Below are 13,943 nucleotides of genomic sequence, written 5' to 3' on the forward strand. Positions count from 1 at the left end.
AACAATTATTTGAAACATCATAGTTCGCTAACATTTATGTACATTTGAGTTTTATAAAATGGAACATGAGTCTATGGAATAAATTATAATCTATTTCCTATTTCATTAAAAATTACATTGTTTAACATTTTTTTTTTCTTAATTATTTGAAAACCTACGTACTATTCGATACGATGATGTAAAAATTACGAGTATCATTGAGATCAATAAATAGTATTTAAAGCAAAAAAAAAAATGTGACGATTCGCTGCTTTCAATTCAGTTTTTATGAATTGCAAATCGTTTAATAAAGTATTTAAATAAAGGAACTCCTCTATAAAGTGGTAAGGATGTAACCGACTATAACCATGAGAAACAAGACTAATATAATAAACGTCCAAAATTCAAACTGGTTAGGAAAAAACTCATCTCGACCTGACAAAGAATCACAACGAATGTTCAGATACACAACCACTGCGCCAAACAGTCTTCAAAAAGGTCAAAACAAACTTCATATCAGAAGAGTTTCATTCAGTGAAAAGGTTTATTACGATAATTAATGTGCTAAGTGAAGAATTGAAATTGTCGTTATCTTTAACATATTTTAAAATTGGATTTCTTCACACGGAAATATAATTTATGTATACTAAAATAGTATCTTTTTTTCAATATTTCAATGCAATTTATATTACAAAAAATAATATGTTGATATCCACAAATAAAATTAATACTAAATACACTCTTAATAAAATAAATAGAAAACCTGGACATAAAATAATTGAGCAAAAATATTTTATGCATTGTGCATAATAAAATCAATCGACTAGGAACAATTACAGGTTCCGAGTACAAAGATTATGAAGCTACTCGTTTATGTATTAATTAAAATATTTTTATAGATTCATTCATTTAAACAAGTACAATTAAATGATTTCAAATCAATGAGAGCACCATTATTTTTACATTTTTATAGAAAAATAAATACTGATGGAAGTATTGCTAAGACTACAACAATATATGTATATATATACGACATTTCAATGAGATACATACTCATAACAACAATTATTTTAAGTGCAACAATGTTAGAATATGTTTAAAATATGCAAATGCCAATATTTTGATTAATATATATATATATAGATACCTATTTATTTTCCTATGAAAATATTGACATATTGAAAATAGCCATTTGATATGCGATACATATTATTGCGATGAAGCGTCGAAACTTGAAAACGAAAGAAGTAAAACGAAGCTCGACTTGTGTAATTATTAGGCTTTTTTCGAAATAAAAATCAAAGTAGAAGTGAAATACTATCCTGCCATGATGATGTTATTTCCACGAGTCATAAAAATATGTTATAAAATAGCGACTTTTCCTTGTTGCCAACCTCTGTCAAGGTTACGATGTAAATATTACTCCAGACCGTGAATCCGATAGCCGTAAATCAAATGAAATAAAAATGAAATCCGATCACAAATAACATGTACCTACCAATCAAATGATGGCTGATTTTATGAAATGCTGCCTAGAGCTCTTTTTGGTATTTTGTTTTTATTTCTTGTAAGTTTAACATGATTGTAACATTTCAATTTTTGATGCATGTATTATATTATTTTACTAAAATCCATGTGATTTCCAGCACTTTGATAGAAAAGAACCACCTCATTTGATCGTCTTCCCATGGATGTCGTAACAGGCCTCTAAGGGAAAGAGGCACATTTTTATAGCCAACTTGTACCATAATCCAATATTGGAGGAAAAAGAGTCTTGTTCAGGTTGTGCTACACGTTAAACAAGATAATACCGCATTGTTGCACTTAACATTGGATATAAATATTTGAAGGTATTAGATAAAATCTCAGCAGTATTTACATTATATTTACAACATAAAGCGCTTTACTTCCCTCTTTTTATACTCGTAAATATATACAGCAAAAGTTCTATGTGTGATGTATTGTAGGTAAACAAGATTTTATACTAAAATATTAAAAAAAAAAAGAAAAAACATTAATTATTTATATTTATTATCGTTCCATCTTTTTTCCATGGATTTCGTAAAACGCGACTTAGGTTAAGGCTTATAAACTTGGGATTCTTCTTATAGGCGAGGCGAGGGCTAGCAACCTGTCACTATTTGAATCTCAATTCTATTATTCAGCCTAACAGCTGAATTTGGCCTGTAGATGGATATATGTATATTATTAAAATTGTATTAAAAAAAGTATTGTGAAATTACTAAAATAAACGAAACATAAGTTTACGTACATACGTATGTATGCACTATATATACTACATACATACGTAGTAGTATTTACGAAAGAAGTGTATTTAACGCCCTCTATACGAGTACATATGCTATTTCTGTCGGCATTTGATTTATTGTTCTGTTATTTACATAACTATAAATACAAGTACATATTTTATAATGAGATCAAGTAGAAAAGTTCTGATTGAGATGCTCATTACGTGATAAATTTGACTGTTTAATTAATCAGCAAATCACAGCTCATTTATAAAATTATATTCACATTTTTAAGATTAAATCCAGTCCTGCATTCCTAGATCAAAGTTGTATTTTTAATCTCAATTTGTAACTATTTGAATAAAAATTTTGGACTAGGTAGGTAATTTTATTATTAAATGAAACAGTTGTTTACGTTACTTGATATAAAACTTTGATCACAGCACGTAGGACTGGCCTCTCTCTTCCTCATCTCTGCGTGTTCCCGGTTGCACCCTCTACAGAAGTGTTTCGGAGCCCGGGGTCCGTACGACTGGCCTGATGACTACAAATTTACTAAAGTCTTATCTAATTTGAGATCACTTCAGCTTTAGTTTGGTAAGTAACTTTTTTCTTGCTCAAATTCCGTTTTATAGACGGGTTTCTGCTTTCACTTTCGAGGCTCACTTCACTCACAGATTCCGAGTCTTGGCAACACGGAACGTTGTCGGGGCAAAGATGTCTGTCTACACATTGTATGGGTTCTTCGAAGGATGTATGCTCGAGGTTCCTCATGCGGTAGTTGTCGCCGTTGCGCCTGCGCATCGAGCGACGTTCCCTGCATCAGGAGCAGCGCGCGCGCGGTGCTCGACATGGGCCCGCGCGCGCCTGATGTCACAAACGACACATCTCATGTTGTGACACTGAGGAGTACATCATGGTGGAAACAGGGTACTGAAACATTGGATACAAATTTTGAAACAAATTTTTATAGAATTATTTTTTTCACCGAAGGTCACATAAAAAATTAGTTTAGGGTAGATTTGCGAACACGAACTTTTCGATTTTTTTAAATTGCTTTGAGTTCAATAGTTAGCCATAATACACAATTTACCTAAATATCAATTATTTCTAGGATTAAAGTTCGTTAGTTCGCTGCATGAAAATATTTTTGTAGGTAGGTACTTCGTTTACCTACTTTTCAAACAAACGAAGTACCATATACACCAGTGTTTCACGACATGTCAATTATTGCCGTGCCATCAAATATTAAGAAAGGTATTTCATTTAGACAAACACTGAACACAGGCACATACATTGGAAGATTAATTGTTAAGCACAATTATTATGTACATTAAAACGATTACACAAAGGAATGTTCATTTACAGAGCACACAATTTCGAGAGAAGAATAGTTATAGTTGCTAATTCATATATATCCTGAAGGTATATATTTACGTGCATTTTCATTAAATCTTTTTTCTCGTTAAGAATTAATTTTCATCATAACTACATGCACAAAATGTAATAACATTACAAAAAATGTAAACAGCAAAATACCGAAATAAAATAAAACACAAACAATAATTGGTGAAAACACATTAAATTTGAAGTGTAGATGTCAGTGAGGTCGTCATTGTGAAGGGTCCATGCCTGGTGTGAAGTGGATAGGGTGAATAGTTTGATGGTAAGGAATTCTGAAGTGAATCACTTTTATAGGATATACGAGTACACCGAGAATGCTTTTTGAAATTCAAACACCAAACAGATACAGATATTGGACACAGAAAATGATGAGGATAAGGGTTACACTCCGTGATAGTGCAACATGTGACGTATACAATTCCTCACGTACCTCAATTTTTATCTCGGTTAACCCAAACACACGAATTTGAGGTAATGTTTTCCAATAAACGTATACTAGAGAGCTCATCAATCCACGCAAACTAAACTCTTGGAAGATAAGTTGTGTTGCAGAAGGCACTTGGAAGTATGGAAAGAGAACCGAAATGGTTTATCGAACTGATGTTGATTCGCTATATGTAAGTTTGTTCGCAGGAATTTTGTCTGATTTGTTGTATGCCCATCAGCTCACTGGATGAGTAATAACGTCGGGTCGAGCGGAACTGTAAAAGAATTCATGAGAGTCTAAGTAAAAAGCGAACAGAATTTTCAACTCAAATCAGAACTCTGTCGGTGATGCTGTATTGATTTAACTGCGGCAATAATTATTATTGTACCTGAGATTGTTTGAAGCGAAGCTGCGGTTGGTATTTCCGTCGAAGTTTTCTGGGACAGCACGCGCAGAGGATTCGCAAAAACGCTCTGGAACAGAACAATAGCAATAATGTAACTATTTTCGAATCCAAGTATAATTTTTATTAACTTATTTTGATGTCAGTGTAAATAGAAAATATATATATTAAATAACGCGTCAGGGTAAGCAGAGACTACATCTTTTCACTAGATGGGCTCAAGAAAATGTATGCAATGAAGACATCTTAATTGATACATGGGGTCTTTTCTTTTGTACAATTTTTTTCAGAAAATATGTTATTTAGGGATGTACATAATGCTTTCAAAGAAGGTTTCTTTACGACTTATGTCACAGTGTTATATCACATTTACGTACATTAGTTGAATATCAGACGTTCACACGGTCAGTAAAAGGTCACGCATTAATAAAGTTAATCTTTATTTATGAACGACCCTCAATACTCTAAAATAATTATATCTCGCAGATTAAGTGAAGGATTTCATGAGCTCTGTTTCGATGTAATTAAAGCGATTCGAGATACAGCTCTTGGCGAATTGGATGTTGAGTGACTTGAAAATCTATTTACTTCTATTACAAAAGATAACGAACATGTAAGGTCCTTATGTCGATGTAGTAAGTTCTAAAATTGAACAAAGTTGTTGTTCAGCAACAGCGTTTCTGATCATGCATACACATTGCTTCATTGTAACTGTAATTCCTTGACTGTAGTCGAATCCAATAGGAACCCTATTTTCTGAATCAAGTAAGTATGATCGGAGATATTTGGCTAAACAAAAATCAGAATTAATAGCTACCTGAAGTGGATTTGTCTATGATCGGCTATTATAAGTACGGTTTGAAATTATTGAAAAGGAATAGTCTGTACTGGAAAGAAGTATGCAGGGATCGTGGCAAGTGGTAGCTGTAGTCTCTGCCTGAGTACCCATCTGGGAAAGAGGAGTGGTTTTATGTATATAACTTTATGAATTAGAGAGAAAGTTCTTAATTTTTTCTTCATACTCTTGTGAAAACTTGCACTTAAAATAGCTAAAGTTTATATATAGCTTAAAGGTAATCTGCAGATAAACTTGACTCTCCTGTCTAGGTTTGTATGTATATACCCTATTATATATTTATTTATGAAACTTCTTGTTCAAAATAAAAGAAAATGAAAGAGCAGCATATTTTTACATGATCTGTATTTTCATTAGGTTAAGAGATTCTATTGAGGCTTAAATTACTGTAACAAATGTTCTAAGTGATAAGTAATTATATACTTCCAGCAAGAACAATACAAGCTCATTGAATTAAAAGGCTGTTGTTCGGGACGTTTCTAATTGGCATAATTAAATGAAAACAAAGATGACGATCTTAAAGAAGGTCCCGGATATCCTCGATAAATTCTTATTCTCGGGAGATTTTAATTATGTTTGTTTATGTAAGGTAGATGAGAGATAAATCTTATTTGCATATTTCTGTGACAGAGCTATAATCTAATACTTATGTAACAATACGAGCAATATTATACGTATCTAAGTAAATAAGTAGGTACGTATATTACCAAACCATATTATAACAATTATAATTAAATAATAAATTAATTATTAAGTCGTGTGATTTCAATGCTATACTTGGCCTGTTAGTTTTTACGAAATTTTTATTATTTTTATTTTATTTACTAATTTTGTAGAATTTTTTACGCTATTTAGTAATAAGGTAAGGTAATAATAAGCTACTGGAGGGGATATTTCGCAAAATAAAAAAATAAGGCACATGTGGTTTTCTTGGGTAACGTGGAAAGTATCCGCTTCGGCCAACAGAAAACAGGAAAGAACTTTTACGAATGACAGTCAGACACCATAATGGACGAAACCCATAAAACAGACTAAAGAAAGCCAATGATAGACTTGAATGGAGCAAGTTGGTATTAAATTAAAAGTACGGTAAACGCACTTGCCTGAAAAGGTCACACACGTTCGTATAAAATTATACGGATTAAACTGTACATATTGGAATTTTTTATGCAAAATCATCAATGTAACATAACTAATGTGCAATACATTCATGAAAATCGTTAAACAGTGGACAGATTCCTTTTAAAAAGCTTAATGGAAATTCTAATTTGTCCTTTAGTTGCCTCCACTAGGATGAAAACCATATGCCGCCTGTAAAAATAATGGGCTTTTATTTGGTTTTATTTATCTGCATAGTTCTAAGAGCATGTGGTAATAAATCTTTCGAACTATTCGGATGCAGGGGAGAAACATAGGGGAAAAGTGTGCAAAACAGATTAAAGTCACAGACACGTTTTCTGAATGAATAATGTGTGGTTTGCGCCTTTTTTTATGATTTATTTTATGTTTTATTAGTTATAATAAATATACTCTAATACCTCCAAATGAGGATAAGGTATTTCATTTGCAATAACGTTAAGATATTTACATAAAAAATAAAACAACCTGTTAACAGAAATATTATTATGTTTCTTCTAAATAAGTAGTTTAACATAAGTTCTTCATCGTAATGCTTGCGAAACCGTCACGGTTTCGTCATGTTTTGCAAGCATTTCGCGAGGTCTAAATTCGCGGCGTAAAATAAGTATTATAAATGTGTTTGTTTGTTCATATTTCAAATCACTGAACCTTCTTCATGAAATTTTATATATTTTTTTTTATATATAACGTGTTGTACGGAGAAGCTCATAAGACACCATTTCTACGGGTGGAGCCGGAAGCTAGGTAATAAATGTACGCAACTCTAAAACCTCTTAGAAAAATAAGCAATGAACAAGTAATATAACAATTACCTACCTGTAGAAAAACACCACGTTTAAAAGTATAAACCACTATAATTCTTCTTTTTATCCCCGCCTATAAAAGGTGGTTACTTCCTTACGTAAACATGAGCTGAGAATTACTTTACATTATGGGAGCAAGGGCTTTTGTCTTTTAGAAGTGTTGGAGAATTTTATGATTAATTCTCTTTGTATTTTTTTTATTATTTAAACGGAGGTCTTCATAACTTAAGCCTTTTGCTAGTGAACAGATGTTTCTAATTTGATCAATATCAAATAAGATACCTCAACATTTTTATTAGATTTCTATTTACATAAAATAAATAGTTTTAATCTCCTTTTGTTACGTACGATACACGCGGGTTTCTTTTGAGGGTTATATTTTTAAATGAGAGCACGAGGCCAGATCTGGCCCTTAATTTGATAGCACAAAGGGAAACCTGAGCAACGTGTAATGAAATTTCAATTGTTGAGGTTTCCCTTTTGTGGGTGCCGCTTTAAAGCTCCTTACAACTTTTATTATTTAGAGTTGAGATTTGCCAGTCCAGTCACTACAGAATGAAACCTAATGAGCAATATTTAATCTTTCTGCTTTGAAAGTGCGCTTTATATATTTAAACATTATTTGAATCCACGCATATTAACATCTTTACCCTTTACGGGATGGGCAGAAGTAACAAGGCTCGAAGAATCAAATTTTAGCAGGATGTTGGAATTGAAATTCGGCATAATTACAGGTTGTTTTCATTTTATTTTCACTGGTTAACCTGTAAGACGCGCCGTGTGGCTCCCGGCACCAATAAAAAAGAGAATAAGACCACTCCATCTCGTTCCCATGGACGTCGCAAAAGGGGACTAAGGGATAGGCTTATAAACAAGGAATTCTTTAAGGCGATGGGCTAACCAGTCACTTTTTTTAATCTTAATTCTATCGTTAAGCCAAAAAGCTGAACGTGGCATATCAGTATTTTCAAGACTGTTGGCTCTGCCTACTCTGCAAGGGATATAAAACTGATTGTATGTATGTATGTAAAAAATTACATCTAGTCATATAAGTATAATATGCAGAAAATTTTATAAAAATGATTCACTCTATTTGTTTTTTTTTTATACTTGAATATTTAAAAATAAACTTGAATAAACTATTACTTTACAAAAACTCTTATGTTTATATTTTTTAATTTCTATTTTATGAACATACAAATTTAAAAAAAAATTAGTTGATTATTTGCTGTGTTTTCATGAATTCATTAGGGTTTACTTTTAACGAGCAAATGTTTACAGAGAATAAGGGAAAATTTTGGCGCGAAGCATAAGGCGCTCAGCAAAATTTTGTATTTAAATTTTGTAAATATTTTTTCCCCTAATCTCATTTAAGGAGAGCACAAAAATGAAAAGAAAAATGTTTTGTCGTTACTGTTTTAGTCGGGAAAATCATAGATTACTTGATCCTTTTAAATTGGAAAATTTCCATCTTGAAGGATAACATCATCCAAGTTCTGATTATATTATCATGTACTTTGTTTACATTTTAGTAAGTACTATATTAGTTTATGTAGTAATAAATAGTGTAAGGCAGACATGAATTTAGCTTAACCATGTGTTTTTGTGAATATTGTAGGTGCCGAGTGGTTCCCGGCATCAGTACAAAAAAGAATAGGACCACTCCATCTCTTTCCCATGGATGTCGTAAAAGGCGACTAAGGGATAGGCTTACAAACTTGGGGTTCTTTTTTAGGCGATAGGCTATCAGCCTTTTCAAGACTGTTAGCTCTGTCTACCCCATAAGGGATATAGACGTGACCATATGTATGTATGTAAATCATCTATTGCATTAAATATTCACAAGAAGGAAAATTGGGTAAATCCCAACTAATATAAAAAATACGAAAATAAGTTTGATTTTGGCTCTTCGCAGTTTATTTAATTTTATTACATATTTTGATGATACTTAGTGCAACTAAACTTGTAGTTTAGGACATGGATAGAATATTTTTTTTTGTATGAGAAAAAGCATGCAGGAATCTAAGCATATCTAGTGACTGCCTGCTCTAATGGGGAACAAGTCTAGCCGTAGATATATACTTATTTCAATACCAAATGTTTACAATATTTTTGACAAACAGCGTAAGACGCCAAACAAACATATTTATGGGACAACTCGTTTACTGACAGAGCTCTCTAATTTTTCTTCATATATCTTTGTCAAAGCATTATTAGTTCGTAGATATCGTCTGAGTAATATCACCGCAAACAGCGAACAAGTTTCAAAACTAACAGTTATTGCGCAGATATTGGCTTATCCGAGAACGCGAAAACTTTGGAGCTACGCTGGAACGCGTCCAATGGTTCAAGGGTAATGGTGGCCGGTGACGTTGGGGGCTGATAGGCGTACTCTCTAGTAATAATGTTATAACGCAATCTGTTTGGGGAGAGTGCCAATAGTGCGCTGAATTGTGACACTGATCACTTTTTTTTGGATATTTAAATTTTTATTTGATTTGATTTGATTTCAAATTGGTTAGATGTATTTATTTAACTATGTAAAGTACAGTTATTTATAACAGAAGTAAGCTACTTTAGCACGAAATCTTGCGAATACCTAGGATTAACTTGTTTTGTCAAAATAAATAAATAATAATGTACATTAAAATACATAACGAATAAATTAACATCAATCTCGGTCGTAGTAATTTTGTATTCGTGCTAAACTCATATTAGCATTGCAATTTAATTAATACAGCAAACAACGAACTTAGTTGATCCATTAATCAACGCATTTATACTATGATTCATTGAATTATAGTAAATATAATATTCATATCAGCTTAATATAAAAATAAAGTAATTGATCTAATTATACAGAAGCGAATTTTGTGAAAACGTTAATACATGGTCATATCAGGGTCGTCCTGGAGAATAGTTAGATAAAAAGTACCTTAAACCGATGAAATGAGTAGAGAGAATTTATTGATTAAGAATATGGGTGACGCGAGAGAAGACAGTAGGGTTCCTGGTAAGTGAAAAGTTGCCTAGGCTTTTTTTTCTCCCGGGAATGAGGTGTGATTGTACTATGTCAATACTTTTACGAGTATATACGATTTACAATTATAATTTCAAAGATTGTACTGTGCCTTCGTTTAACGACTTTTAGGCAAAGGGCGCCGATCGTCAACGCAGACTCAACATGTTTACAAATTCCTTTTGTTTTCAATCACTGGTTTTAGATTTCTAAAAACTGGACGAAATTTTTTAAATTTCTTCTAAATTCGCAAAAAACAGCGAGAAAATAAAACAAACATTGAAAAAGCGGTCATTAATCACCAGTAGCAGTTACTCATTCGTGCTGGCTTCAATTTAGCAGGCGATTTAATTAATGGCGAAACAAATTGGCAGTTTGCATGCGCGGGACATCCCGGCTTTTACGAGTATGATACGTCTCTGCAACCAAACTTGGAAACTATTCCTTGATTTATAGCTTTATTTACACTTCCTCGGAGAGTATAATGAAAATTTATTGTGACGAATTATGTTAATTAAAGCGTCAGTTATGCTCCTTAAGTAAATATAATTTGTCTCTTGTATTTGCATGTGCAATTTTGTTTTGGGACCAGGACAGATTTTAAGGTCATAGCATTTCAGCTCATTTCATTATCCTCATCATTTCAGTAAAAACTTAGATCACATTCGACATTTCTAAAAATACCTTTCATTCAGACGTTGCAGTTTAACTAACATAGTCATTTAAAAGTTTTTTACAATTTTCACTAACATAAAGTCTGTACTCGTAATGAACAGAACGCAGCGCGATTATAGGTTTGACAAATGTTGAAAGTTGGACATGATTTCGATAACATATAAATATAGTGTATATAGTCATCGGTAGCAAATAAATGTAATATGTTTATTATACATTATTTACCCAAAACCATTATCACCCAAACTTAGGTTCTCTGCTTTACCCAATGGTAGACTGTAAGATAATGATATAAGCCGCCTATTGTTTTTTACAAATTGTAATTGTTGCAATAAAGAAAGAAAAATAATGATATAAAATACAACAAAAAAATTAATAAAATTATTATGGCTGAATACGTTTTAACCACGTTAGTTAAAAAGGCAAAAAGACCACGGCCCTGAGGGGTAATCTTGAGAATCAAATTCTTTCCAAATAAACCTACCTCACTTGTTACTTTGTCTCATTTTATATCTTTTCATACACTGGAATAAAAATTCCTGCTAATGTATACGAATTATTTATTAAAAAAGTATAAAAATGTAGTATGTAAATGTATGTAAATTCATAATGTGCATTTTATTACACATACTAACATAAATGGCCGGATTATTTTTCACGTCGTTAACCGCGTTCCATTATTTCTGGTAATAAAGTTCAACTTAAGCATGTGTTTCTTTTATTTATTTTTTTAGGTACCTATGTGGGTAAATAATCTTTTACTATATAGAATTTGATAATCGTTGTTGAAGAAAATGCTGCAGTGCAGTTTGTTACCGTTGAATTATAGTAAATATAATATTCATATCAGCTTAATATAAAAATAAAGTAATTGATCTAATTATACAGAAGCGAATTTTGTGAAAACGTTAATACATGGTCATATCAGGGTCGTCCTGGAGAATAGTTAGATAAAAAGTACCTTAAACCGATGAAATGAGTAGAGAGAATTTATTGATTAAGAATATGGGTGACGCGAGAGAAGACAGTAGGGTTCCTGGTAAGTGAAAAGTTGCCTAGGCTTTTTTTTCTCCCGGGAATGAGGTGTGATTGTACTATGTCAATACTTTTACGAGTATATACGATTTACAATTATAATTTCAAAGATTGTACTGTGCCTTCGTTTAACGACTTTTAGGCAAAGGGCGCCGATCGTCAACGCAGACTCAACATGTTTACAAATTCCTTTTGTTTTCAATCACTGGTTTTAGATTTCTAAAAACTGGACGAAATTTTTTAAATTTCTTCTAAATTCGCAAAAAACAGCGAGAAAATAAAACAAACATTGAAAAAGCGGTCATTAATCACCAGTAGCAGTTACTCATTCGTGCTGGCTTCAATTTAGCAGGCGATTTAATTAATGGCGAAACAAATTGGCAGTTTGCATGCGCGGGACATCCCGGCTTTTACGAGTATGATACGTCTCTGCAACCAAACTTGGAAACTATTCCTTGATTTATAGCTTTATTTACACTTCCTCGGAGAGTATAATGAAAATTTATTGTGACGAATTATGTTAATTAAAGCGTCAGTTATGCTCCTTAAGTAAATATAATTTGTCTCTTGTATTTGCATGTGCAATTTTGTTTTGGGACCAGGACAGATTTTAAGGTCATAGCATTTCAGCTCATTTCATTATCCTCATCATTTCAGTAAAAACTTAGATCACATTCGACATTTCTAAAAATACCTTTCATTCAGACGTTGCAGTTTAACTAACATAGTCATTTAAAAGTTTTTTACAATTTTCACTAACATAAAGTCTGTACTCGTAATGAACAGAACGCAGCGCGATTATAGGTTTGACAAATGTTGAAAGTTGGACATGATTTCGATAACATATAAATATAGTGTATATAGTCATCGGTAGCAAATAAATGTAATATGTTTATTATACATTATTTACCCAAAACCATTATCACCCAAACTTAGGTTCTCTGCTTTACCCAATGGTAGACTGTAAGATAATGATATAAGCCGCCTATTGTTTTTTACAAATTGTAATTGTTGCAATAAAGAAAGAAAAATAATGATATAAAATACAACAAAAAAATTAATAAAATTATTATGGCTGAATACGTTTTAACCACGTTAGTTAAAAAGGCAAAAAGACCACGGCCCTGAGGGGTAATCTTGAGAATCAAATTCTTTCCAAATAAACCTACCTCACTTGTTACTTTGTCTCATTTTATATCTTTTCATACACTGGAATAAAAATTCCTGCTAATGTATACGAATTATTTATTAAAAAAGTATAAAAATGTAGTATGTAAATGTATGTAAATTCATAATGTGCATTTTATTACACATACTAACATAAATGGCCGGATTATTTTTCACGTCGTTAACCGCGTTCCATTATTTCTGGTAATAAAGTTCAACTTAAGCATGTGTTTCTTTTATTTATTTTTTTAGGTACCTATGTGGGTAAATAATCTTTTACTATATAGAATTTGATAATCGTTGTTGAAGAAAATGCTGCAGTGCAGTTTGTTACCGCTTCTTCTGCACTGACGCCTTGGAAGCGGCAGTAAACTTAGTTTTTAAGTAATATATTTGACGTCAACCAAGTTGTTAAACCATACGACAATTATTAAGCGATATAATAATATCCTATAATAATGAATAAAAAATTTTGAATTTTGAAAATTTTTGAATTTTTGATAATTTTCTACAAAATCAGAGATAGAACTGGAGACTCAGGGTATACGCCAATAAGTATAAAATAAATCGTATTTTTTTATATTTTTTAAATAATCTTTATAAATATATATGTTTTTATTTGTTCCCTTTCTTAATATGTTTGCGGGGTCTTCTAGTTTTTTTCAGTTGGTTATTTCAGTCCGATAAATATACCACCAGATAATGAGGACATACTAAAACAAAAATCAAACCCCACAAGCGGCTTGGCATTTGGCGTTCGTCATCTGAGCAAAAAAATCAAGGCCG

At 32.0% G+C, this 13,943-nt stretch overlaps 1 protein-coding gene across 1 annotated transcript in view; it reads right to left on the reverse strand.

Annotated features, from left to right (window-relative positions):
• Positions 1-3,101: 3,101 nt before the first annotated feature.
• The window catches only part of LOC106131534 (dopamine receptor 2-like), a 36,328-nt gene continuing 25,486 nt past the window's right edge, over positions 3,102-13,943 (reverse strand). The window contains exons 2-3 of the mRNA XM_013330651.2: positions 4,448-4,532; positions 3,102-3,161 (exon numbers count right to left, since the gene is read on the reverse strand). Of these exons, the coding sequence (XP_013186105.1) occupies positions 3,102-3,161; positions 4,448-4,532 (145 nt within the window). The remainder of the gene's footprint in view (positions 3,162-4,447; positions 4,533-13,943) is intronic.

This window comes from Amyelois transitella, chromosome 20 (genome assembly GCF_032362555.1).
Source record: "Amyelois transitella isolate CPQ chromosome 20, ilAmyTran1.1, whole genome shotgun sequence".
NCBI lineage: Eukaryota > Metazoa > Arthropoda > Insecta > Lepidoptera > Pyralidae > Amyelois > Amyelois transitella.